The sequence below is a fragment of the Sciurus carolinensis genome, chromosome 14 (assembly GCF_902686445.1).
Source record: "Sciurus carolinensis chromosome 14, mSciCar1.2, whole genome shotgun sequence".
Taxonomy (NCBI): domain Eukaryota; kingdom Metazoa; phylum Chordata; class Mammalia; order Rodentia; family Sciuridae; genus Sciurus; species Sciurus carolinensis.
In genome coordinates, this window is record NC_062226.1 from 12,824,526 (window position 1) to 12,852,066 (window position 27,541).

The 27,541-nt window shown below is 47.4% G+C and overlaps 1 protein-coding gene across 5 annotated transcripts in view; it reads left to right on the forward strand.

Annotated features, from left to right (window-relative positions):
* The window catches only part of Ttll11 (tubulin tyrosine ligase like 11), a 233,373-nt gene that overhangs the window by 69,241 nt on the left and 136,591 nt on the right, over positions 1–27,541 (forward strand). For 4 of the 5 annotated variants that reach the window (XR_007104937.1, XR_007104938.1, XM_047524512.1 and 1 more), the window contains exon 4: positions 18,814–19,389. Coding sequence is in view for 3 of the 5 variants with exons in the window: in XM_047524512.1 (XP_047380468.1) it covers positions 18,814–19,389 (576 nt within the window). In the remaining 2 variants the exon portion in view is untranslated. The remainder of the gene's footprint in view (positions 1–18,813; positions 19,390–27,541) is intronic. The other variant, XM_047524513.1, reaches the window with a different exon arrangement.

Consider the following 27,541-nt stretch of genomic DNA (forward strand, 5'->3'; position numbering starts at 1 on the left):
GGGTCTTCTTCAATTATAGGTTCCCCAAAACACTATATTTACCATGTTCCATGTTGAGAGACAGTGAGCCCAGAGTTGGGGGTCAGTGTAGACATAGGTTCAGATCCTTTATTACTTTCTGAATGTGTACCTTAGATAACAGTTACTCAGTTGTTCTGAGCCTTAGTTTCCTCATCTGTAGCTCCACGGGGTTGCTCTGTGAATCACGCTGTATCATCACTGCCTGTAGTAAAGCACATTTACTTCTTTCCCCTGCCAAGCTGGGGGCCCCGAGGAAACTGTCTCCCCAGTAACAAACAGAAAGGGGACTTCAGACATGTGTATGAAATGTAAGAATACCGGAAAAAAGGTCTTGCATATGAGTTGGAAATTTAAGCTGGAGTTAAGAATGCTGAGCAGTCTGGGTGTTTCTGGCTTCTTTTCCCCAACCAAGGGAAGGGATTTATTTTAATTTTTAATAAAAATCTAATCTTGAGACTAATTATCTCATTATCTGACGACAGATCATTTAGGAGGGAAAGGAGTGAAGACTTCATTTTGGCTGAACTACATCCTGGTTAGGCTTAACTTGGTTTAGATTGTTTTCTTTGCAGTGACAGCCCTACACAGTAATCCTGCTGATAGTGGAAACTTTATTGTTTAATTTCCTAAACTTTGTTTTGCCCCACAAATACATTTAGTGTTTTAAATCACAATCGTTATAATTTTGCTTCTTTGCAGCATCGATTTGTTATGCGGACCGTCGGGATAAGTGTGATCATTAAAGGGCCACCGCTTCTCCTGCTCCCTGTCCTCTCTAATGGCAAGCTTTTACAAAGAAAAAGTGAAAGCCGTAAACATTTTTTCAGGGAGAGACTACTTTAAAGGTCAGGAAAACTCTGCTTCCCGAAAGGAAGTGAAAGGTCGTCGGCTACCCTTCAATTTTTGTCCTTTTCATTTCGTTTTGCAAAAGTTCTTAGCGATGTCGCTAGAGTCACTTGAGGAGAGACGGCTCATTTTCTACAAGATAATAGTGGAGCCAATCTTGACTTCAGTGCCTGTTTCAATGGGAAATTATGAAAATTGCTCCGCTGGTACCTTCTTTCCTCTTCTCTAAGGAAATGAAGAAATCTCTCTGTTTCTTGTTCAACTTCTTTTCTGTGTAATTGCATCTTGGTGTTCTAATGAAAGGAGAAGCAAAGAGAGATTTGGATTTAGAAAGGAGGCATAATCAAAGTTTCTGGCCTTGTTAATGACAGACTTCTCCTGTCCTTTCCTCCCTCCCAAACACGCACCCTCTTTCCCTACCTCCTGAAGTAACCCCATGCATTTTCTAGAAGCAGTAGAAGAATAAGATAAAAGGATTTGTTTGGCTAGAATGGATTTATCACAATGCTTCTTTATGCTCTGGGGCCTAATATCCCATTTCCATTTTCTTCTAACTTTTCATTTGGACATAATTTCAGACTTACTAAAAAATTGTAAGAACAATACAAATAATTTCTACTTGCCTTTCACTCAATGCTGAATGTTAAAATTTAACCACACTTATTCTCTCTCTCTCTTTGATGTTCCTTCTCTTCTAAGCACTTCTATGAGTATTTTCTAAATATAAGGGTATTTTCTTTCCTAACCACAGTATAGTTATCAAAATGACTAAATTAATCTTGATCCAGTATCTAGTCATACTTGTAATTCATTCCATTTTTTAATGATTACTTTTATTGTCCATTTGTTTCGTTATCTTAAAACACATACACTAATTATTGGAGCATGTGTGTACATCATATGCTCTGGCCAGAACCTATGAATACATTGTATTCATTTTTTCTTATTTTTTCTTACATTAAATCTTTGAAATAGATAACTCTAATCATTTCCATTTTTTTATTTTTATTTTTTATTTTTAGGGGTGTACTGGCTTGAACTCAGGGGCACTGAACCACTGAGTCACATTCCCAGCCCTTTTTGTATTTTATTTAGAGACATGGTCTCACTGAGTTGCTTAGTGCCTCTCTGTTGCCAAGGTTGGCTTTGAACTCCCATCCTCCTGCCTCAGCCTCCTGAGCCCCTGGATTACAGACTTGGGCCACTGAGCCCGGCTTGTCATTTCCATTTTTAAATGAAGAAATAAGGCTTGGAGAGTTCAAGTCATTGCTCCAGCTTGTTTTCCTGGCTGGGTACCTGGCAAGTACTCACAGTCAGTAAGTGTTAGACCTCGTTTTGAATCATGACTTGCCTGACACCAAAAGCCACGGGCTTTTAGCAGTCGTGCAAACGAATACCTCTGTTAACTCAGAGAAATGACAATAAAACTCTGATTTGGAGGACATTTTGGCAGATTGTGAGTCTAGAGAGAATTATCTTGGAAACAAGATAAATTCAACAAAAGTAAACATGTATTATTTGGAATATTCAAATGCACTCTGAAAGTTTTCCCTCTGTTGGATGCTCTTATTAATACAGCTAACAGTGTTACATGTGCATGATCATTTTTATAGCAGCATATTTAATGCCACTGCGTGTCCATTCTGTGTGTGCACAGAGTTTGGCAAACATGTTTGTGATCAGTAGATAGCAACTGTTCTCAGCTTTGTACATCACAGAATCTTCCACAGTCAACTCTGCTATTGTAGCGTAAAAGCAGCCATAGATGAAGCATAAGGAAGTATGGTTATGTTCCAATAAAACTTTATAAAATCAGCCAGCAGTGGACTTGGACCATGGTCCAGAGCTTGCCAACCACTAATGGCTAAAATAATCTCATTTTTTGGAGGAGACTTTATAAGAGTGCTATGATTTCAAGAAAGGAAAAAAAATGTATTTAGATTTTAAGCAATGCAGTTTTTATGGGGAGAGGAGTAACACAGTTTTCATATTCTCTATCAGTTGTATTAAATGATGTTTAAGAGAGAAAGGACTTATGTTAAATGGTGAAAGTGACTTAAAAGGAAGAATGTCTTAGCTCTCAGGTTAACTAACCATTGGGAGACACTTTGCAGGCAATGTTAGTGCACAAGATCATGTTTTAAAAGAACCAGAGTAAAACTTGGTTCTGATGGAGACACCTTTAACAATCACATGTTGTACAACTCTCAAAGGAGAAAAGCAAAGAAAGATAAAAAGACAGGAAAGAAAAGAAGCACAGATTAGAGCACTAAATTTTTTAGTTCCTGGGAAATTATGTGGTTATTTGTGAAAATTATTTCTATAGAGTAGCCATCTCAGTGATAGCAAAGGAAAAAATAGGTGAATTTAGATTTTTATAGATTTAGATTTTTGGCCATCTGAAATGACAGAATGGATGCGTGCAAACTTTTTAAATTAGTCACAGTTCTATTACTTTATAGTTTTGTGAAACAGACACCAAAATGTGTGTGTACAAGCATGTATGTGTATACAGAGACATACACTATATATATGTACATTAAATATATACATCATTATATATTAGTGTGTATTATACATTATTCTCTACTCTCTGTATAGTATATATAGTGTATATATTATGTATGTGTGCATTTATATGTGCTCATATGTAGTATATACAGATTTATAGTGTTTATATGGTAAATATAATGTTTACACATTTGTATTATTTATGTAGTTTATACATATATACTATGTACACAGAGAAAATAGAGATCAATAATGTGTAGATAACCAACGGAAAAGTCACAATTTCCCCTTTTCTAATTAGTAATTATCTTGAGGGAAGATAGTTGATGTAATATCTTGTTACTCCCCAAATTTCACCCTCTAGTTTCTGCCTCTTGTAATGAGTCTTGCCTGAATAACTGTTTTTGTCATGGTTGCCAAAGGGTAATTGTCTTCCTCCATCACTCCGTTTGCACTTGTCTGCTGGATTTCTGCAAGCGAGAACTTTGCTTTCTCGTTTACTCATCTCTGTACGTATGCATGCATCTTTGCGTCCTCATTGCAGATTCTGAGTTTATTCATGGGTTATAATCCTCAATTAATCCTCTCCTATCACCACATACTTTGATGCTCAAATTATTCAAGGTCTGGCCAGCAGAACCCTGAACCCTCTTCATAGCCTCTATTATTTTTTGAGCATTCTCTTCCTACTGCCACAAGAAGATGTTCCGGGCTTTTCTTACACTCTGCCTGCCGGAGCCCTGCAGTCGGCTGATTCTGAGAGGCTGGAGTTTCTTCCCCTGGAAGCTCGGGGTGCTCACTGCTCAGGGGTGTGCTGTGTGCCCCTCCCACCTCTCCTCTCAGCAAGATAATTCCCAAATGAAGTATGGTCAACCTACTCACAGTTTTTAAAAACCCCACTTTAAATGCTTTGTAGAGTAGAAAAATAAGAAAACATTTTTTATAACAAAATACTATACATTTCAATGTGTAAATACTTGGCGCTGTTACACCAGGACATAAGGAAGCAGTCAGATGCTGGCACCCACCTATAACGAGTAACTTTCTATGAAAGAAAAGATGATATTTGATTAAACATCATAGTCTCCCCCCTACTTAGTATTTCTCTATATTTGACATTTCAACTACTTTCATATATGATCACTGGGTTTTGGATCAGTGACACAAATACCTTGAGCCACTGTGCCATCAGTGATGTGATATTTCTGAAAAGAAACTTGATAAAATCCCAGAAAAAAAGGCCACATGTCATTTTCCCTCCATTTACGCAGTTCTTACATCCCTGGAAAAAATGTGGCACTCGATTTAAACCATGAAAAATTACTTTGCATCTCCTTGTAACGTGGAGTTAGGTTCTGGGCCGTCTTCATGCCTTATATAAATAGATCTTTCTCTTTCTCAAAGGCATGGCAGGACTTCCTGTGCGATCTGTCTGGCAGCCCAAGCCCCTGCTACTAAATGCCAGCCATACCCTTCATTCACTGCGACTATCACAAACACCCCCAGAAGTTTCCAAAACCCTCCCTAGGTGGCAGTGCCAGCCTCGCTGAGACTGGACTGACCTTGGTGAGCAGGATTTTCATTTCTCTTCCTTAAGAAAAGCAGACTCTGGATACGTTGCTTGAAGGCATTTACTTTTTAACATATTCCAGAATTATGTCCAGAATATTACGTCTAATCTTGTGCATTTGCCTGATTCTTGCTTTTCTTTCTGACTCATAATGAGCCTGGTCTATCTCTCTGCCTGGGTGGGGAAGTGTCCTGAGTTCACCACTTCAAGCGACCCAAGCTCACACGCAAGGAGTGTCACCTTGTGACCTCTGAGAACATGACGCCAATCCTGTAGCAGTTTTCTTACAACCCCGACCACTGGAGAGCTTGTAGAATATGGGAAGCCTTAAGCAGAAGAATTTTTCAGTGAGCTCATCAGACAAATGCCTCATTGTACAGATGAGGAAACTGAAACCCGGAGCAGGAACGAATTGGCCAAGTCACACTGAGAGTCAGAGATACTGATTAGGCCTAGAGGAAAAAATGTTGGTACCAAAGAAACAAATCTTAGGACCGTAAAGGACCTGAGGATGTCCAGACCACCTCCCTCTTGGCTGGGATCCCCTCTATACCTAGACAGGTAGTCAGTGTATTAGTCAGTTTTTGTTGCTGTGACCAAAATACCTGACAAGTACAACTTAGAGGAGGAGCAACTTATTTTTGTTCACAGTTTCAGAAGATTCCGTCCATGGTTGGCCAGGCAGAAGCATCATGGCAGAAGAGCTTGGCAGAGGGAAACTGCTCAACTCGTGGCAGCTGGGGAGCAGAGAGAGAGGAATGGGGGATGAAAACCCCTCCAGGGCATGCCCCCAGTGACCTGCTTCTCCCCGCTAGGTCCCACCTCTCAGTAGTCCATTTAGTAATCCATTGGTAGACTAATCCACTAATGAGATCAGAGCCTTCGTGATCCAATTATTGCCCAAAAGCCCCAACTCTGAACTTTGCTGCACTGGGGACCTTGTTTTTGACACATGAGCTTTTGGGGGGGACATTCCAGATCCAAAGCATAGCAGTTAGGCTCCAACCTGTACTTGCTCATCCTCAAAAGTGAGCAATTGAGTATTTTCAAGGTAATGCGTCAAACAGTGGAGTTTTCCTAACACTGAAAATGTTCTCGAGTTGAGCCTCTTCTCCCTGTGTCTCACCCTCCTTCCAATGGGCCGTCCCGATGTGTTTGGCCCTCTTGGTCCCATGGAACACTTGTGTTCCCTGTAGGCCCTATGACAACCCTTTCAAAATTTAAAATTGTATCCATGTGTCTTGAGCTTTCTTAGCCATAGGTTCTGGAATTACACTTGGCACTGAGACTATTGGGATGATCAAAACTGACATGGTTGTAGCAGGAGGATAAACATCATGCTAGCAGGACCACGTGTGCAGAAGCTAACTACCCCACTTCCTCTACCCACGTCAGGTAATGGAAAGGACTCGGGCCCTGGAGCTGGTCAGATTTGCATCTGATACCATCTTTAACTGTCTGTGTGGCCTTGGTTATTGCCTTTGGTCTCTGTAAAACTCAGTAACAGGCATCTCACAGCACTGCTGGAAGGGCAGCAAGAGGCAGCACCGAGTCAGAGTGCTTGACCAAGCCCCCGCACAGCGACACTGCTCTCTGAATGTTAGTTTCTTTCTCTTTCCGAACACCAGTGTGACACGCTCAAAGTCACTTCCAGAAGCCCAGAAAGGGCTTAGAACTCAAGATAAGATGATTCATCTCTGCTGCTCTTAGACCTGCTCCTTTAACAAAGCATTCGTGCATTATTTGGATTAAAGTTGAAGTAAATGATCTCACAGATTAATTGTTGTCATGTTATATATTGACTAATGTCACCACTGACTAAAGTCACATCTTGTCCTAGTTTGTATATTGAAATTACAATCGGTCCACGTTATTCATCGGAACAGGTGTGAGCGCCTATGGTGTTCCCCAAGTACATTGCAATTTTAAAAGCGTTCCCCGGCCATGCAGGTCAGGGGAGCGCTGGACCAGTGAGGTTTATCCTCACCTTCTTTCGACAGATGAAGACCTTGGTGCTGTTGTGCGACAAATGCCCCACTATTACAGTTGTATGCATTTCCTCTGTGGTTGTTTCCTTTAGCATATTAATGTCCCCAAGTCCTGAAATGGCCCCCTGCTGGGAGCACAGCATAGCTGCCTGTCTCCATGGGCCACAGGTGAGGTCCGCTAAAGGGAGTGGGCTTTCCTGTGCCAGTCGGCAGGGGATCTCAGGGAGCACGCCTCCAGGGAACCCAGGTGTGCCCCTGGGGCCTGGGAAGCCATCGTCCTCTGCCACGTAAGGGCGAACTGAAGAGCCTGCCACTCAGAGAGGAGAGCCTGTTGAGAACAGGACGCTCCGGCTGCCTGCTCTTCCCGCTCCTTCCCCACGGCTCTCCTGGAGTCCTTAACCGACATTTCCAAGCTCAGACTATGGTTACAGGAAATAAGAAGGAAGGGGGCCAGGCTTGGTTCAGAGCCTAAGGACACCTCTACCCCGACCCAGCCAATCCTCGCCCATTGTGCTGGCGCGTGGCTCATGAGGCAGCCCTAAAGGTCAGGTCAGTTTCCAGGAAGCGAGTCTGTTCTCAGGCAGGGAGGCCCTCTTCACCGCCCTCTTGAATTTATTAAGGAAGATGACCTGAGGGTGGGTACGTGACCTGCCAGAGGTCAGGAAGCGGGTTCTGAGCTCACACTTGCCGTGAGTCCTTGGGACAGAGCTTAGCCCAGGTCCTGCAGTCCAATGGCCACCTGCTCCCGTGGAAAGGCGGGGGTGGGGGGACACAGATAGTGTTTGTTTAGGGGGAAGTGGCTTCTCTGGGTGGCCTCAGTGGCACTGGGAGTTCCTCCGTACCACTCTGCTCAGCCTGGCCTCCAGCCAGCGGCCCCACAGAGATTCAGAGCTGCACAGGAGACCCTGCTCTCACTCCGCTAAGTGAACAATCAGAGCCAGCTGGGTGCAGATCCTGGGCGGGCACTTGGAGGAGACTGGGGTGTTCCACAGTCTTGGCTTTTCAGTTTCCATCCAGCGCTTCTGTTAGGGATCAGACACAGACTCTATACTGCCACCCCTGTCCCCCACCCTGGGACCCAGGACAAGCAGACCCAACCACATGCCAGGCTGCCAGTGATCAGGACAACAAGGGACCAGACTCCGGCCCTGGTCCGTGAGGTCGTCTCACCTCTCCTGCCTTCCTCCCAGTCCTCCTGACCCTTTGGCATGTGGCTTGCAGATCAGCTGACTTCTCAGAGCGTCAGATGTCTTATTTGTAACATCATTAAAACCAAAGCCACACCTGCACCATACAGAACAAAATGAAGCATATAAAAAGAAAACGCCAGGATCTTCTCATAGCCCGACTGTAAGGATTAACTAAAACAGGAATGTAGGGCACGTCATAGATACTCATAAATAGAACCCGGTTTTGGTGTATTATTATTAATTGTATTTTAAAGCATTAAACCGTGAGCATTCCTCCAGGAACTAGTTTACAGAGTCTGAAAGGTGATAAGATGTAGCAGAAAAAAAGGTGGTTTTTAGAAATTTGAACATATACCTGCATTCAGATCCTGGGTCCCCCAGTGTAACCTTGGGGAAATAACATAACCTTTAAGCCCTTTCACAGTTTCCTTGATGTGATAATAGCAGTAATGATAGTATGTGTGTGAACCATATGAAATTGTGTGTGTATGTACATGTGTGTATAAACATGTATGTGTGTGTGTGTGTGTGTATGTGGTTGTGTTTGTCCTATAAATATCTGTGGCAGTTTCATGAGGCTCACCCTGTAATGCCTACCTCACAGAGCAACTTATTAGAACTGAACATCCTGATGTGGGAAACATCAGGACAGAAATGCAGATTTCAGTCCTTGGGATGACTTGGAAAACCATTGCAATAATACAGGTGAGAAATGCTAAGAGGATTCAGGGACTGTGGGCTGTGCTAAGAAGTAGAAATGTCAGAATTTGGTGGCTGGGTGGGGTGGGGGAGAAGGTAGCAGCCTGGGTGACCCCAGATCTCTGGCCTGGGGACATGGGTGGATAGTGGCGGTGTTCACTGATAACAGACACATCAGAGGAGTAGATGTGATGGTGAGTTTAGTGTTTGATATGTCACATGGGTAACGATGAGTCTGGAGCCCAAAGGAGGTGTGTTCCAGAGTGGGGAGTTACCAGCATCGGGACACACTTTAATGGAAGTGGCTGGAATCATCCAGACTTAGCATCGCACCTGTGATCCCAGGTGTGGTGAGGCATTGAGCAAGTAAGAGAACAGGTGGCCAGGAGCCACTCCTTCGAAGCCCTTCCTGTGTCAGGCTGGGAGAGAGCCGGCAAGGGAATCTAGACCTGAGAGTGATGGTTTCCCTGCACTCAAGGAGATACCAGCCTCTCTTTTGTAGGGTTTTGGAGCACGAGAGAAACCTCTACTACGAAATCTAGGAATGGAAGTGCTGCACCTTATCTTGCAGGATTAGATCTCGTGTACCTGTTGACAGGCCCAGCCCATTGCCTGGCACTGATCAATACCACAAAGGATCAATACTGCCATTTTGGCCAAAAGAGCACTGGGAGGGAGGGCAACTGACTTGAGTGTTATAAATATGACATTGATATTCTAGTGCTTTAAAAAAAAAAGAAAGTTTAAGTTATAAATATTGTAGGAATGTGAGAGACAAGGGGTGGTGACGTTGGGCAGGAGGAAGGGCCTGGCCCGTCGCCTGAAGCACTCTTGACTGGAGTGGAGTCGTATACATTTGGAAGTGAGTTACGATTAGTTAGCCAGTTCATTAGCAGGGATCCTCACTGTTGGAAAAGGACTTTAGCTGGAGGGACAGCTCACTCGGCAGTGCAGCATTCTGTTCTGGGTGGGCTCAGCTGCGATGCCTTCTGGGCCTCTCAGTTGGAGGCCGAGAGGAAGCAGAAAAAGAAGGCAGGTGGGAGGCCAGGGAGCTGAGTGGCTGTGGGCTGGACTCTGGAGGGATGGCCCCCGGACTGTGGGAAACATGATGTCGATATCCACAGGGACCAGGAAACGTGGAGAGGCAGGAGACAAGTCCCAGTCCCAGGGGTAGAGAATACAGGATAACGTAGAAAGGCATTTAGATCCCAGCAAAGGAGGTTGGAATGAACCTCCATCAGGAATCCTTTGGATGATCAGACTAATAAAAATACAATAATAAAAAGTAGGATCGTGTTCAATACAAATTGTAGATACTCTTGTTCACTACTGGATCCTCCTGGAACTACAGGATACTGACATGCAGAGCTGGCCAGGCCTGACAGCTGGTGTTGAGGTTTGGATATGGTTTGAGTGTGTCCCCCAAGGGAGCATGTGCTGGGAGCCTGGTCCTCCATGCGGCAATGTTGGGAGGTGGTGCACCTTTAAGGGGCGGAGCTGACTGGAGCTCTTTATGTCATTAGGGCTGTGCCCCAAAGGGATTGAGGAGAAGGGATTAAGGTAGTTCTTCTGGGACACTGAGTTAGTTCTCACAAGGGCTAGTTGTTATACAGTGAGACGGTCCCCTAAATTACTCTTTGGCTTCCTGCCATGTGATCGCTCCCTCTTGCATGTGATGCCATAGAGCCTTCACCAAGACCAAGCCAATGCCAGTGCCATGCTCTTGAACCTCCAAAACTAATAAGCTAAATAAATCTCTTTTCTTTACAATTACTCGGTCTCTGGTGTTTTGTTACAGTAACAGAGAACAGACTGACACAACTAGGAAGTGACTATACTGAGGTTTGAACTGAAGTCTGTCTGGCCCCAGAGCCCATTCTCAGCACTCTGCACTCTGCTGCTCCCCACTGATGGTCAGACATATGGACCGGGTGGATGTCAACCTGGAACTGGGTGGAAGCTTCAACCTGGGGGTCTTCATGTGCTCAGGGATCACCCAAGGACCTTAGAAGGCTGTTTCCAGCCACTCAAGTCTGGCTTAGCAGCCAGGTGTTAGGAGAACCAGGTAGGGATGGTCAGAGGGCTGGCTGGGACTGGACCTGTGGGGCAAAGGTGAAGGAGGCAATAGAGGGTCTGTTGTCATTTGTCCCCTCAGTTCCAGCAAGAGGGGCCTAGTGGAGAAGAGGCCTGAGAAGAAAATGGACAGTCTTACAGATTGACTTACTCCTTCTTATTAAGCAGGTTTATAGTCCCAGATGTGCTCTGGAGTGGCTTTTTCATTGCTCATTAATGATGGCTAGATTATGCCCCACATAAAGTGGCTGTTCCCCTAGAGTGGGATCTATTCAACTGCATTGGTAACAGCCTGGATTTGAGGTGAAGCCTGTGGAGGGCCCCTCCTTACCTCTTGGTTTTCTCGAGAAGACCCCACCATGCTGGGTCTTACCTCTCAGGCAAATGTCAGAATCTCTTCCAAAGAAAGAGCAGCTTGGGCCCAGGCCTGACACTTTCATCCCACCTTCTAGCTGGGTACCGCAGGCTTCCTGCTTGATTCTCTGGGCCTTAGTTTCTTCGTTCTCTATAGAACAGCAATTTGAAGGCTAAATAAAGTGGTAACTCTGAGAAGTGCCGGGTTCTCTAATGGCATGTCCCCCCATGTTATGCAGTTGTTCAGAATGAGAAGAATGTATTCCAAGGTTTCTTTGGAATGACCTCTTCAGATGCCTCAGTTCATTATGGTAGAAAGAACTTTGGGTTGGAAATCTGGAGACTTGGGGTTTCCGTTCTGGCTTTGCCACTAGCTGCGTGGCCTTTAGCAAGTCTGCATGTCCCTTGGCCTCAGCTTGTTTATAAAGTGCGTGTGCACGTGTGTAGGTGCGTGTGCATGTGTGTGCCTGTATGCTCATGTGCGTGCAGTGATAATCCTTCAGGAGGGCCTTGGGCCTTCAGGAGCTGCTCATGAAGATTCAGGGCACATGGAGAAGCACTTTGGAAAAGAAAGGAGCTAGTGTGGAGGGTGGCAGGCCAGGAAAGCATTCTCAGAAGGGATTTTGAGCTGGGGTGTAGGTGAGGAGCAGAAGCCCTACAGGCAAAGCAGAGGCAGAGAGGCTGACGGAGCCCCAGGGGAGGGATGCCTCGCACAGAGGCCTGAGGGGGCGGGAGGGCGGAGCAGGGAGGGAGCCTGGCAGGATGGACTGGTGCTGCCTGCCAAGGAAGGGGCCCTTCAACACTAGCCACACCAAGGCGTTGCGCATGAGTGGTCAGCTACAAGTCCTCGGGATCAGTTAAACTGTCTGCGTAAACTGTAATACTCATCAGTGATAAAACCAACAGGTTTTTAATTTTTTTTTTAAACTTACCATTTAGGTTTTCTTAATTGGAACCTTTCCAAAGCCAGGCGGTGGCAAGAACGTAGGGGCACACGGTGGCAGCGACTCCTTTCCACGTGGCCTGTGCTTCCCCCTCACTGTCCAGCCGAGAGGCTTATCGGGATACCCTCCCTCCAGCTCAAGACAGCCCACCTCTGAGGTTAAAGTCCGAGTCTCACCCCTGCCTGCCAGACTGCAGTTTCCATTTTTTCTAAGATTGGGAGAGTTATTGTGTCAAAGTTAATTATCTCCAGGAGATTTTGGACAACACAGTCTGATCCAAAATGAGATTGCAAGGGTCTAAATCAGCTGCGTGACCATAGCTGCTCAATTAGTACTCATTCGATGAAGGGAACACCCGTCTCGCCCTCCCCAGGTCCCTCCAGTGAGACCTGCTCCTTTTTCTGCATACCCTCCATCTGTGAATGGCACCATCGCCTCCATAATTGATGAAGCCCCAAACCCGAGATGATCCATGACCCCTCCCCCCTCCCTCACCCTCCGCATCCATCCAGTTGCCAGGGGCCCCTGACCCTACTTTCTCTCTTTCTTTCCTGTGATCCACCCCATTGTCCCTGCCGCAGCTCTGGCCTGTGGGACTTTGATAGCTGCAATACCTTCCTTCCTAGTCTCAGTCCTTCCAAATGGTGATCTCATGGGAGCCCGGGGGTGTGGGTGCTGTGTCCCTCTCCGGTTGAAAACCCATCAGTTCCCTACAGATCAGGCAAAGGGGCAAGGTGTGTTGGGATCTTTTCTGCCTGTTCCAGCCTCCAGTTCCCAGGTGTGCCCTACTCCTTCCCCATACTGTCCCTGGGTGACCTGGCCCATGGCCAGCGCCTCAGCCATCACTGGGGGTCTGAAGACCCCAGATCTCTCTCCCAAACTCCAGGGTGCCCACATGCCCTCTCCAGCTGTGTGCCCTCTCTGTTCTGTCTGGCTCATCATCCTCCCCTAGCCTCCCCCAGATCTTCCCTCCTCCCAGTATACTCCCTGACCCCCTCCTCTTAGACACTGGGCAGTTGTCCTGAATGTCCCTGCCTCCCTCACCCAGTTCCCTTGATCCCACCCCTGCGAGATCCTCGCGCTTGCCAGCTTCCTCCAGCCTCACTGCCAGCCTCCGCTGGGGCATCTCCTCTGCCCCGGCCATCTGCCCTCTTCAGCGCATCTTCTACCCAGCAGCAGGCAATCTTCCCTCAGTGCTTATTTGATCAAGTTGCTCCCTTCTCAGAACCTTTCGGTAAGTGCCATCATTTCAGGACATTGTCCAAACTCCCTAAAATGGCACTCAAGGCCCTTGCCTAGCAGGTCCCTCCCTCACCCCCAAACTTGATCTCCTTCCATTCTCCTTGCTCCCCTACATCCCTCATTCATTCTGGACAGGACTCTGGAATCCGACTGTCTATGTTCAAATCCTGGCTCATGACCCGTGGGCTGTGTGCCTTCGGCAAGATCCTTAACATCTCTGGGTCCCCGTTTCCCTGTCTGTAAAGCAGGACTGCTGTGAGGATTCAATGAGGTAAAGTGCACAGAACAGCATCTGACCGACAGTCAGAGATGGACAGGGCATGAGTGGTGGCTGTAGACCCGGCCCTGCTGGTCTCACTGGTGGGATTTCTAGTGCACGGCCCTCTTCATACCCTCGCTCTTCTCCATTCGCAGTGCCCTGGCTGTACCCTGCTCTCCCCTGCCTTCCATTATCTGCTCAAGTTCTTCCTCTTGGCCTCACCGCTCCACCTCCTGCTCTGCCCCTTGACTGCCCTTCTCATCCTCCCCGTTTAGCCTCGGTGACCTGCCCGCAGGCTGCCTTCAGTCTCAGCTCGGGAGTCGCCTTGAGCATTGGGAGTAGGAATCTGCCCTGGGTTGCGGGCGCAGGCTGCTGCAGCGGCGGGTCCTGGCAGCGTGAGCTTTGTGATACCGGTTTTGTCTACAGAAGCTTGTCTTTGCTTGAGATCTGCAGCCTGTACCTGCGACACCCAGGGCCTGGGCTGCCGAGATTGAATGCAAATCCTCCTGAGTGACGAAGGGCTGTTCTAATTGGCTTTGACTTCCCTGCTATTGCAGGCACCGTATTTCTCCAGAAATTGTCCTTTTCCCTGCCCCTTCCTGCTAATAATGTTTAGTGGCTTGGTATTCCAGTCGCCACGTTTCTCCCTCCAAATATTTTAGCTTGCTTCTCCCAGACGCCCAGCTGACTTCCTCAGAAGCCTCATAAATCTCCCGCTCTATAGATCATCCCAGCGCGCTGATCACAACAGCACAGCATGACCTCTCGGGTGATTAATGCCACCTGCGTGTTTGTAACACAGCCTTCAACTGTGGAGATGTCAAGATAAATCACCGTTCAGCACTTGTTAGCGGGCTGAAGCCAGGAACCTTAGGGTGGCCCCTGTATTTTATAGGTGAGTACAACAGACCTCAGGAGGTTAGGTGACTTTCTCAAGGTCACACAGTCAGAAATTGCCCAACAAAACTGGGACCAAAATCCAGATTTCGTTTTTTACCTCAGTATTTTTTCCCAACTCATCCAAAACTATTTTTTAAATTAATTTTTAATTTAAAAACTGGGGTGAAATATACATAACAAAATTTATCATCATGACCCTTTTTACCTGCGAAGTTCAGGGCATTAAGTGCAATTGCTCTGTGCAACCGTCACCACCATCTACGTGCAGCAGTTTCTGCATCTTGAAAAACTGAAACTCTGTACTTATTAAATGCTAATATCCTATTCCCATAACCCCGCCCCCGGCGACCACCATTCTTGTTTCTGTCTCTAAGAATTTGACTATTTGGTGGACCTCACATATGTGGAATCATACAGCATTTGTCTTTTTTGAGTCTGGATTACTTCCCTGGAACGCTGTCCTTGAGACCTATCCTTGTCGTTGTTAGAATTTCCCTCCTTCTTCACGCTGCATAATATTCCAATATTGCAGTGGTGCTTCTTCAAGACTATTTTAACATCTCAGTGGAGTTGTAGTATTGGACCAGGGCGACTTTCCCAGTTGCATTTCCTAAACATCCACTAGGGGGCAGTAAAAGATGCAGAAATTCCTCAGTAACCTGATGAGTGCTGAGTAATCTGGCCGCCACATCCTCTGTATCTCTTTGAGCTGACCACGTATTGGGTTGCAAGATAATGGATTTCACATCCAGCAGCAGCTTTGGTGAAAACTAGAGATACCATCAGCTGTAGCCTAAGCACCAGCCTTCCTCACGCTCTTGCTAACACCGGTGCGGAGAACTTCATGCGAGATGTTGGTTTCAGATTGTATTTTTATTTAACTCACATTAGCTCAGTGATTCTCAGACAGAGTACACATCACAATCACCTGTAGTCCTTTTTCCTAAATACACATGCCCAGGTCTCAGCTACCATCTAAGTCAGAATTTCTGAGTCTGGGGCCCAGGTATAAGAACCAGTGCATTCATTCTTAGCTTTAGTAACTGGCAGTGTGTGTGTGTGTGTGGGGGGGGTCCTTCTACAGGAAAACCTCAGAGCATAATAGGCATAAATTCTGAAAAATCTTTTCCTTTTCCCGAATACATCTCCAAAGGGTCTCGTGGCTATGGGAACCACATTCTGAGCAACTCTGAAGCTTTCCTATAGACTTATAGGTATTTTAACAGTCAGGAACCCAGAAAGGAGATTTGAAAACTGGAGCAGCCTGGCCAGCTCAGGATCCACAGATACAGTTCCAAGCTGGTTGCGCTTATGGGCCAAACTCTTTGGTGTAAGGCCAGTGTTCAGACACCAGTACTGTCTGAGGTGTTGAGAGTCTTCCCTGTAATAATCAGAAGAGAACGTCATCTTACCAAGGGCAAGAAGGGATATAGTGAACCTGAGGTGGGATCAGGAGACCTCGGTTTTCAACCTAACCATCCCACTAACCAGCTGTGGGACCCAGGGCAAGTCATGTCACTTGTCTAAGTCTCAGCTTCCCCTTTGAATTATGAGAGGATTGGATGATGCTGATCTCCGAGGATATTTTCAGGTCTAAAAATTCAATGATTCTATTAGTATTAATAGTCTTGGTTTGTAGTCACTCCTCAGGCAAAGAGCAGAAGAAATATTCAGTAATGCAATGAATGACAGAGACTATTGACCATGCAGTTTAATTTATTTAAGGCATGTACACTGAATGCAAAGGAGAAAATATTGCTCCTCATAATATATTGAACTGTTAGTATCTTTGGCACAGCAAACACTTTCCAGAGGGAAAAATTACCCATCAGTGCAAACTTGACATTTTTCACATCCTGATCCATAACTGCCATTTGTCCAGGACACTCATATTTACTGTAAAGTGCCATGTGTATGAACGCTTTGGATGAATATTAAATAACTACATAAACCTCAAGGTCACAGTTGCACGCAAGGCTCGGTGGAAGGCCCTGGGAGGCCCGCATTGATCTCTTGTGAAGTTCCATTCTCAAATCCTGCTGACAAGGGGAAACAATTGATGTGGACCATTATTAAAGCTTTAAGTGTTTCTCCATTGTTAAAGATCTTTTACAAGCCCGGAATAACTGATAGTGCCCGAGGAATTGGCAAAAGCTTCACTTAGAAATATGGGCTGGTCAAAGAGATAAGTACATCCCCGAGTACAGATGTCCCGGGTCGGGCTTCCACAGCAAAGGCGGGGGCATGGGGGGGGGTGCAGCACCAGGGCATGCCACCCACTCGGACTGCCGGGGTCTGCTCTCAGCGGCATGCTGGAAGCCACAGAGAATATGACTTCCTCTTGTTTTCTTTTTCCAACCTTTATGTTTCCTCTGGCTCCACTCTCCTGTCATTTCGGTCCATGTATTCTCCACCATCACACAGAGCGTCTCACAATGTCTGGATGTCATAGTCCATTTTTCTGTTGCTATAACCAAATGCCTGAGACTAGGTAATTTGTAAAGAAAAGACATTTATTTCTTACAGTCACAGAGGCTGGGAAGTCCAACATCAAGTGCTGGTATCTGGTGAGGGCCTTTGCTGCACATAACATGGTGGAGGGCATCGCAGTGCAAGACAGAGCAAGCGTGCTAGCTTGGGCTTCTCTTCCTCTTCTTATAAAGCTACAAATGCTGTCATGGGTCCTACTTTCATGATGTCATCTAATTCTAATTATCCCCTCAAAGCCTGTTACAATTTGGACTGTCACTATCCCTAACGGTCATGTGTTGAAGCTTAGTTGCCAGCCTGTGGCACCATTGGGAAGTGGAGGAACTTTTAGGAGGCAGGGGCTGGTGGAAGGAGGTTAGGTCACTGAGGGCATGTCTCTGAAGAGGGTCAGGGACTCTCGTCTCTTCTCATTCTCTCTCTCTCTCTGCCTCCTGGGTGCCATGAGGTAAGCAGTTTCCTCTGCCTCATACATCCACCATGGTGTGCTGCCTCACACGAGGCCCCCAGTCAGCGTGACCAAGTGACCGTGGACTGAAACCTCTGAAACCATGAGCCAAAATTATACTTTCCTCCTCTAAGTTGATTTTCTCAGGTATTTTGTCACAGTGATGGAAAGCTCACTCACACAAGGCTCCACTTCCATATGTGAGTGTGGGGATTAAGTTTTCAACACACAGGACCTTGGGGGACACACTCAAACCACAGCATTGAAGGAATTAGGCACTTCTGAATCAGGCACAACTGTAGGTCAGGGTCTGGACTGGTCATGTGCCTGGAAAATTAACTACCCTGGAGCTGGGAGGAAAGCAAATATTGTGGATGACAAAAGCTAGTTTCAAAAGGGTCTCAACAAACTGAAGGACCGGGCAAGTCTACCAGATGAACTTAAGCTTGGGTGTAAGTGATGAACTGTGCATTTCCTGAGCATCAGCTGTTTGGTGTTATGCTTGGCCCGGGTGAGGGTACAATTTTATATCACTTTTTAAGTGAGGGAACAGGGACATGGTAGTATAGAGGAAGGTGCAAGGGCTTTAGGGGCATTGATCTAGATTTCTGCCCTCTACCCTTTGATTAGCAGGAAAATTTTATGTTTTAAAAAGAGCAGTAAGTGGGGTTTTGGTTGCCTTCCACACCCTGTTGCATATGTTTTCTCATTTGATCCTCAGCACGGTCGTACTTAACAGATGACAAAGGCACAGATAACTTAAGTAACTTGCCCAAGGTCACACAGTAAGGGAAGGGCCAGGGTTTGAACCCAGCCAGTCTGACTCAAACGCCTGTTCTTCACAATGGTGGTACCCTTTCTATTTCCTACATCATAGAAAAGGAACAGTCATGTTTTTGTGAGGTTCGATGAGATAACTTGTCTAGTACATACCTGGCAAGCCCTGGGCATTCACAAGGGTATTTGACTACCCTATTGTCAGCGTCATTGTTTGTCATACGGCTTGCTCCAGGGAAGAGCTAATAACCGGCAAAGTGAGATTTGAACCCAGGTCTTGCGACTGCCAATCCCTGTACTCTCCCTCTCCCTCTCCCTCTGGAGCAGAAGATTGAGGACTGTTGTTATGCCACTGTCTCAGAACTTCACTGTGTCATTCCCATGGAAGAGGCGCAGCGAGGACTCATTAGGCGGGATCATTTTGTCACTCATCCACCAAATGTCTTCCAGGGGCTACAGTGAGGAAAAGAGCATAATGCTAACCGTTCTTTTTCCCCCTCCCAGGTTCGAATGGTAAAAGATGGCAACCCCTCCTGGAAGCCCACTTTTATTGTGAAACCTGATGGTGGTTGTCAGGGTGATGGAATCTACCTCATTAAAGACCCCAGTGACATCCGGCTGACTGGGACCCTCCAGAGCAGGCCGGCCGTGGTCCAGGAGTACATCTGCAAACCTCTCCTTATCGACAAGCTCAAGTTTGACATTCGTCTGTATGTCCTGCTAAAATCCTTAGACCCCTTAGAGATTTATATAGCCAAAGATGGACTCTCTAGATTTTGTACAGAGCCATATCAGGAGCCTAGTCCCCAAAATCTGCATCGTGTCTTTATGCACTTAACCAACTATTCACTGAATATCCACAGCAGCAACTTTATCCACTCGGACAGCGCCAGCACAGGCAGCAAAAGGACTTTCTCCAGCATTCTTTGTAAGCTGTCTTCCAAAGGTGTTGATATCAAGAAGGTCTGGTCGGACATCATCTCCTTGGTGATTAAGACTGTCATCGCCCTGACTCCAGAGCTCAAAGTTTTCTACCAATCGGACATCCCCACAGGGAGGCCGGGGCCCACATGCTTCCAGGTAACCATCGCCAGTTCCTGCCCTGAGCTCCCAGGCTTGCCCAGGCCAGGCCAGGCCCAGGGAGGGCTCCCCGGCTCGACTATGGGATGAGGGATCGGGGGATGGGGATGGTCACTGTTGGGGACAGGATGGTGGCAGGTGGGCCTGACTTCTAGCTTTCTGTTCACTAGCTGTGTACTCTGGGGCAAGTCACTTCCTTTCTGTTACCTGTAAAATGAGACTAATAGTACCTGCTTTAAAGGATTCTTGTAAGAATTCAAGGAGACACCATACATACGGGAGGCAGGGTGCCATTCTTACCTTCGTATCTTCATTTGACAGTTTTTGCCGCCACTTAGCAGGGGTCAGGCATTGTCTTGGTACTAGTGAGATGGAAGGTCAGATTCCTGCTGAGGGATGCAGAGTCAAAAGTGGGAGAAAAATACTTAGGCAATTACTATAGAGCGTTGCGAGTGCTAGAATCAAATGGGTAGCGTCCTGGGTGCTGTGAGATGCGGAGCATCTGACCGATCCCCTTGGCAGGGGTCGGGGAGGCTTCCCAGAGAAAATGGCGGTTGAATTGAACCTGAAGGAAGAGATGAAGCAGGCAGGGCTGGGAGGAGCGGGGGTGGCCCTAGAGGGAAGGTGGTGAGTTGAAGGTACTGAGAGGGGTTGGGCATGGCTGGAGGGCGGGGTTTCAGGCTGAGGTGTGGGGAGAGACGGCTGGGCAAGTCCTGGAGAGCCCGAGGCAGCAGGGCCGCCAGAGGACAGGCGATACTCAGATCTGCCTGTTCCAAAGAACACAGCACTGCAGGAATGGATTGCAGCCAGGCTGGCCGGGGAGACACCCCATAGTGGCTTTCCTGCGACACAAGAGGCGCTGGCTTGGTTTGGGAAGGTCTTGGTGGAGATGGAGAGGCGAGATTGCAGTGGCATGTCAGGAGGTTGAGTGGCCAGACTTGGTGTCTGGATGGGACCGAGAGGGAGAAAAGAGTTGGTGGCAATGGGGGTGGGGGGAGGAACTGAGTCTGACTTGCAAGTGGCTTGGGCACTTGGGAGGGTGGGTGGAGACCACCAGACGGGGCCAGTCTTGCGGGGCGGGGCGGGGGGGAGCGCCTATGTGGCACCCCAGTGGAGAGGGTGGCTGGGAAATTGGACAGTCGGGGTGGAATTCAGGAGTGAGAGGTCTGGGCTGGAGAAAGGCAGGAATTCATGACTTCAGGGGTGGCTGCAGACTTGAAGGGTGAGAAGAGGAGAGGCCAGAGGACACCGGTGGGCGCCGTGAGGGAGAAAGGAGGAGCCAGCGAAGGAGGCCAGCAGTGGGTGGAGATGTGGGAGGGGTGTCGGGAGAGGAGGGGCCTCGGAGGCCCGGGAACAGGCACGCAGAGAAGACACGGGAAGGGGCCAGCTGCGTGGATGCTGCTGAGCTGTCCCTCATCACTGGCAGGTGGACTGGGGACTTCCCTGAGAATTGCTTTTAGCAGTGAGCCAGCGTGAGGGAGCGGAGGAAATGGAGATTGCAGAACATCTTCCAGGTCACTTAGCTGCCAGGGTGGTGGGACAGGGACATGGACTAGTGCCTACAGGCCCTAGTAGGCACACTTTTCTGCCACCAGTTAAGTCAGGAAGAGGAAGAAAAGACGAGAAGGGCACCTCTGGGACCCTCTCGTCTACTCTAAAGTTGTTTTGTTGCAATTGATGTGGATATAAAAAGAATATGTGGAACATATTTGTAAGCCATGAAGCAGAACGAAATGCTCATCCCAACTACCTCCCAACCCAGGAACTCGTGTTAGTGTGTTTCCCCCACCCCATTTCCCCAACCCACCCCCGTGGCAACCGCATCCTGAATTTTATGGTTAGCATTTCCTTGCTTTTCCAAAATACTTCTTATTGTGCCCGAATGTATTCCTGAACCGAAGTATACTGTCTTGTTCTGGTTGTTTTTGAGCTTTATAAAAACACTATTGTAAAGCATGTAGTCTTCTGCAACATTCTTTTCCACCACTTGCAATTTTTCAAAAGTCCACCCAAGTCCACGGGGTTGTTGGTACTGCCTCGTTTGCAGGGTTGTTAGCTGCATTGTGAACATGTACGGTGTATTATCAGCTGTTCTGTCAGGGGACATTTGGGTGTTTCCAGCAGGAGGACCCCCAAGTGTAGAAAAAAGGAATGGGCAGTGTCTCCTGTGGATGGGGTGCTTATTCACCATCGGAAGAGGAAGCTGGTCCCCAAGTGCAGCCCCAAACCCAGAGAGGCTCCCCTGGGGACTGGGCACCAGTATCAGAGCTCCCAGGCAAGCTGGCAGAGGCCTTTGAGAGGAATTCAGGAAGTGACCAGTACCAGGAGGGAACAATCATCATCCAGAGATCTGTGCTTGGACCCCAGGCCTTTGGGTCCCAGGCAGGATGCCCAACTCGGCCATCAGGTAGATGGTTTAAGGCATTAGAAAGGCTAAGTGAGCCGCACTTAGTGTCAGGGCGAGAGAAACAAGACCTGACTCGTGCCACCAAGAAGTGAGGGCGATGGAGCTTTGCAACGTGGACATGTCCAGGGGTCATCTTGGGGGACTATGTGGTCACATCTGTTGACAGTGGCAGCTATTCCAGGAGAATCATGTGGGCTCCAACAAGACAGCCAAGCCACAGAACCCTGGCATGGTTGGAGTGGCGGGGGGGAGGCCAGGATGGCCATTTCGCTGCTTGTCTTGCTGTGGTCAGGCTGCCATGGGCAGCCATCGGGGTGGAGCCAGGGGCCCACAGTGGGGAGCTGAAGGGCAGACAGAGGCAGCCACTGGTTTGGACAGATCATGTCTAGCAAATGGAACCACGGCCTTGTGACCATTTTCCACCACTTGCCCACACTGAAAGCTTCCAGGCCTGGGGAGAAAGGAGGCGCCCACCAGAGGCAGAGCCTCCCCAGCTGAATCTTCACCACCCGCGTCTCTCTCTCCCTCCCTCTCTCTCTCTCTCTCTCTCTCTCTCTCTCTCTCTCTCTCTCTCTCTCTCTGTAAATCACCTGCACTCACTTCCCTGCCTGCCTTTTTAGGAGTGTTGTAAAATAATGTAGGTGAAAACACTTTGCCAGTGTGTAAAGTTTTAGATGTTTGGAATTTATTTTACCTCGCATTTCAAATACCAGAGATTGAGAGAAAAATACTCTCTTTCTCTCCTTGGAGTCCTCTCTCGCCTTCTTTGCTCTTTTCACTGGGTAGAGCACTGGTTAGTGGAGGGTTAGATAACCGAATTGACTTGGAACACAAAGGCTTACTGGCACCGTGGGCTTCTGCCTTCCACAGGCCACATGATTTTGCATAAATCACTTAACTTCTGTGCCTCTGTTTCCTCTCGCATGGCGCAGTGCTGTTTTCCAGCTCAAACCAGGCAACCATCACAAAGGGCTTTGCAAACGGTAATGTTCTGCACAGAGACCATCTATTATTTTTTTGCCATTCTAGCCTGGCCCTGGCCCGGACTGCAACATTCCAGAACATTCACTCTAGCCAACAATATTACATTTATCTGAGCCATGTGACCGTGACCCCTTTCCACTCATAGCCACAAGAGCTGCTTGGGAAACTCTGATGGCCCCGAGCAGCGGCTGGCACGGCCCAGGCTGCGGGCAGGGTTCCTCTAATCTGTTGCCTGGGAACATGGCTGTCCTCTCATTCCAGCCCGTCCTCTGTCATCGCCCAGGCAGCCCCAGAAACATGTCCCCATGCCCGTCCTCTGACGGCAGTGGTGTGGCGCTGGCTTAAAGAGCAAGGTCCATCTGGGTGTAGATGATTCATGTGGCAGAAATATAGACACAGAGGGCAGGTTTCCAGCTCAGCTTTCAAAAACATTCTCTCCCATTCTGTGGCTTGTGCTGGACCCTCTTCCTGCCCCTGTGTCTAATTCTGTCCTGGGCCATGACCCTTTCCTTGGAGGGCTGGAGTAGACACATTTCCTAGGTCCTAAGCTATTCCTCCTCTGCTTCTCTGTTCTCGGTGACCTCCTCCTAACCCTGCAGCTCAGACACCCCAGCGGGAGGTACGGTTCTGTTCTCAGACGCCCAGGGTTGAGCGAATCCCAGCTGCCCCTTCCAGCAACTCCAGCTGGTGAGCTTGGCAAGTGAACCTTCCCTAGCCTGGGCTTCCTTATCTTGGAGCATACTCGTGCCACCTCCCAGAGCACAAATAAGCCCAAATAAGAAAGCTATACGGGACAGTTAGCACGGTTTCTAGCGCAGAGTAATCACTTACCAAATGACAGTCTTTGTGATTATTATGTTGCTTGTTATCTGTAGCAACAGTGATTCTCAAATTTGTCTATGAGGAAGTGTCTTCAAATGATAGGAAAACCTGAAATATTCACATTTTAAACGTAACTGGAACGCTGGTGTTCCAAGGAGCAGAGTTCGGACCCCAAGTCCTTGGCCTGGTATCTGCCACCCGCTAAGCCTGGCCCATCCTAGCCTCCCTGCGCCCCACCCCATCCCTCGGTCCTGCCAGACAGATCTGATTCCTGTCTCTGGGCCAGAGTGGGTGCCTTCCCAGCTCTGCCTTCCCTTCTCTTCTGTCGGGGTCAACCTGGGTGCTGGCTCCTGCTCTGCTGTTAGCCAGCCAGCGTCTTCCCAGGTGCTGCTCAGGAACAGCCTCCGTGATCACTTGCGGTGTTCCAGTGCCCTCATCTCCTACCGCCCTCCCTCTTGCTCACTCCCTGTGGTCATTCGGAGGTGGCCTTTGTTTGTCCCGTTTCTTCTGCCTGGAATGCCCATCCCCAGCTCTTCACTCGTGGTGTTTGTCTTGCTCTGGACGCTGACATGTTCCCTGGGCACCTGCTGACGAGGCCTGAGCTGGTTGTGGGGCTGTGGCTGTGGATAAGGCGAGGCCCCTGCCCCTAAGGAGTGCTCGGTTTGCTGGGGAAACCAGCCCATGGGAAACACGGTTCCTTGTAAGCTTGCTGTCAGGGCACACAGAGTGCTGGGAGGCTTCTGGAGGCTTCTGGGGCAGAGGAGATGGACACGTTTTGCTCAGGGCATGAAGAAGAGCCTACTGGGCAGGAGGTGAGGGCACTGTGTTCTCTTGGTTTCCTTCTTACCTCACTGGCTGCTGCTTCTCAGTTTCTTCCTCTGAATTTGGGAAAGGTGGAGATCCCCAGGGCCCAGTCCTTGGAAATTTGCCTTCTTATCCACCATCACTGCCTAAATGAGCTCAGGGAGACCCAGGGCTTTAAGAACCAGGTATATGACATACTTCCAGTCTTGACCTCTCCTTGGTGTGTCCCACGGTCCACCTTAATTTTCCATTGATAGCTAGTGAGCACCAAACACCATGTCCACAGTCAAACTCGACTCTCCTCCCAGAGTTAGAGTCCCTCGTCTTTCCTGTTTCAGTAATTGAGCAGCATTTCTTCAGACAAAAATCCAGCATTATTGTCATTCTGTTCTCCTCCTTCCTCTACCCCATCCATAAGCAACTCTGCAAATACACTCTAAAATATATCCCAGCTGGAACCACTTCTAACCAGCGCCATTGCCACCACCCAGCCATTGCCTTCCACTTGAAGTATGAGGATAGCCTCCTAATTGACATCCCTCTTTCCACTCCCACTACCTATATCTGATTTTCCTCACTGTAGCTAGAGAGAGTCTTTTAAAATGTAAGTTGGATCAATTTCCTCCCTTCTTTATCCTCCAATGGCTTTTTCAATGCACTTAAACTCCCAGCTCCTTACCATGAGCTACCAGCTGCTCTACATCTGTTTCCATCTGACCTCATCTCCTACCACGCTCCTCCTTCCTCACTTCTTGTGGTTGTTCAAAGGTGGCCTTTGTTCTTGCTGTTTCTTCTGCCTGGAATGCCCTTCCCCAATTCTTCATAAAGACTTACCATCTTCCTTCATTCAGGCCATGTTCATCTGTCACCCCTTGAGATGTTTGCTGCTGGTCAGGATGGAATAACAGACTGAACTTCATGTCCTTTTGTAAACTATGAGGCCACCAGAAATATATATGAATATGTACATGAATGAAGTGTTTTAGGCTTTGGACAATAGGTGATGGCTCAGCACGGTGGTCCTGGAGAAAGGGGGAAAGCCAAGTTTTCCATCTGGAGGCAACAACTGGAACATGGGACAGGGAAGGGGGACCTACGCAGAGCCTCGTGACCTTGATTAATTGAGGAGGTGGAGTTCAAAGTTTGGGAAGGCTAAAGTGGCTGGAAGTTGTGGGGTGGGTTTCTGGAAAGCAAATTGCTAAACAGGAAAGAGCTCCAAAAATCAGCATGGTTCCCTTGGGAATCTTGCTGAGTCCTAAACCAGGGGCATGTGGAGTGTTTAATCCACAAAATTGAACAAAGAATGACCAAGGAACTAACAAACTGAACAACATCCAGAGCTCACACAGGGAGGGAGGGGTTCCAGCTCTCAATGACTGGAGAGGCCTTGTTGGGGAGCATTTAGTCAAGACTCCAAAGGAATTCTGCCCCAACCTTAAACAACGGGATGTGAAGGTATTAGAATAATTTGAAAATGACTGAAAAACAAAGACCAGCGCTTTAAAAGGTAGACAAAATCCAGATGCTTATCATTGTAATATGATAATGTCCAGCATCCATTTAAAAAATCACTAAACATTCTACAAAGCCAGCAACCTATATCATAGATTCAATAGATTCAAGATATTAGAAATGATGGAACTAGAAAGAATGTTAAAATAGTTACTGTAAATATGTACAAAATTCCTAAGAAAAAATACTAACTTAATGGGCTACAAGTGGGAGCTAGTAAAAAGAACCAAGTGGAACTTTTAGAGAAGAAAATACAATCTCTGAAATGAAAATTTCAGTGGATGTGATTAACAGCAAGTTAGACACTGAAGAAGAAACCAAGAAACCAACATCGAACTTGAAGACATACCAATTGAATATATTTACAACTAAACAGAAGCAAAAGACAGGAGGAAAGAACTATAGCTCAATGTCAAGTGGTCCAACATATGTGTAATTGGAGTCCCAGAATAGAAGAGAGAACATAGAGAAAGTTATTTGAAGATATAATGGTTGAAATTTCTCAATTTGATAGAAACTATGAACTCACAGTCCAAGAAGCTAGAGAAACCCTGAGTAGGGACACACACACACACACACACACACACACACACACCAAGCCTTATAATAAAATTGTGGAAAATCAGTGATAGGACAATCTTTAAAGCAGTCAGGGAGGAAAGACCTACTACGTTCAGAGGAACAAAGAATAACCATAATGTTCTTACCAGAAACTGTGCAAGCCCGAGAACAATGGAATGACGAGTGCCACTTCCCTGGATGTCATGTCTAGAGCATCAAACCCTGTCTTCCACCTCCTGTGTCACTCTGTTTTCTCACCTGACTTTAATTATTGGTTGCTTGTGGACTCTTTCCCCTCTAAAACATAATCCCCAAGAAGGCAGCAGCTTTATCTTGTACACGGCTTTACCCCGGTGCCTAGAACAGTGCCTGGTATTTAGTGGGTGTTCAGTAAATACTTGACTGATAAATAAATAATGCCATCCAGGCAGAAGAGTAGAGAGGCAGAGAGCAGTAAAGCATCCTGGAGCCACTGGCAGCTGGTACAACTAGAGGCCAAGGTGTGCAGCCGTGAGGGGGGGATAAAGCTGGAGTGTGACTGAGTCCAGTCCTGGAGGGCACTGTAGGACGCGCCATGCAACCTCATTCTGTGGGTAGTGATTTTAGGCAGAGGACTATTAATACTCTATTTATGTTCTAGAAAATTTACTCTGGCATCACCTTGTGCCAGATGATTTAAAGTAGGGCTTCTGAGAGCAGAGAAAAGGTGAGAGGTGGCCCAGACCTGACAGAGTCTGAGCAGTGAGAATGGGCCACATCTAGAAAGCTCTTAGGACGTAGGGCGTACAGGAGTAGGGTACCAGCCAGAGGGAAGTGTTGAAGGGAGAAGTTTGGATTTGTTGGATTGGGTGGATAAGGAATACAGGAAGCAGAATTGATTTTAGAGAAAGAAGATGGTGTATTAGTTACCTATTGCTGTAAAACAAATTTGCAGCTTAAAACAACAAACATCCATTATCTCACAGTGTCTATGGATGAAGACTCTAGATGGAGCTGATGGCCTCTGGCTAAAAGTCCCTCACGAGGCTGCAGTCCACAGGCTGGCCAGGGCTATCGCCATCT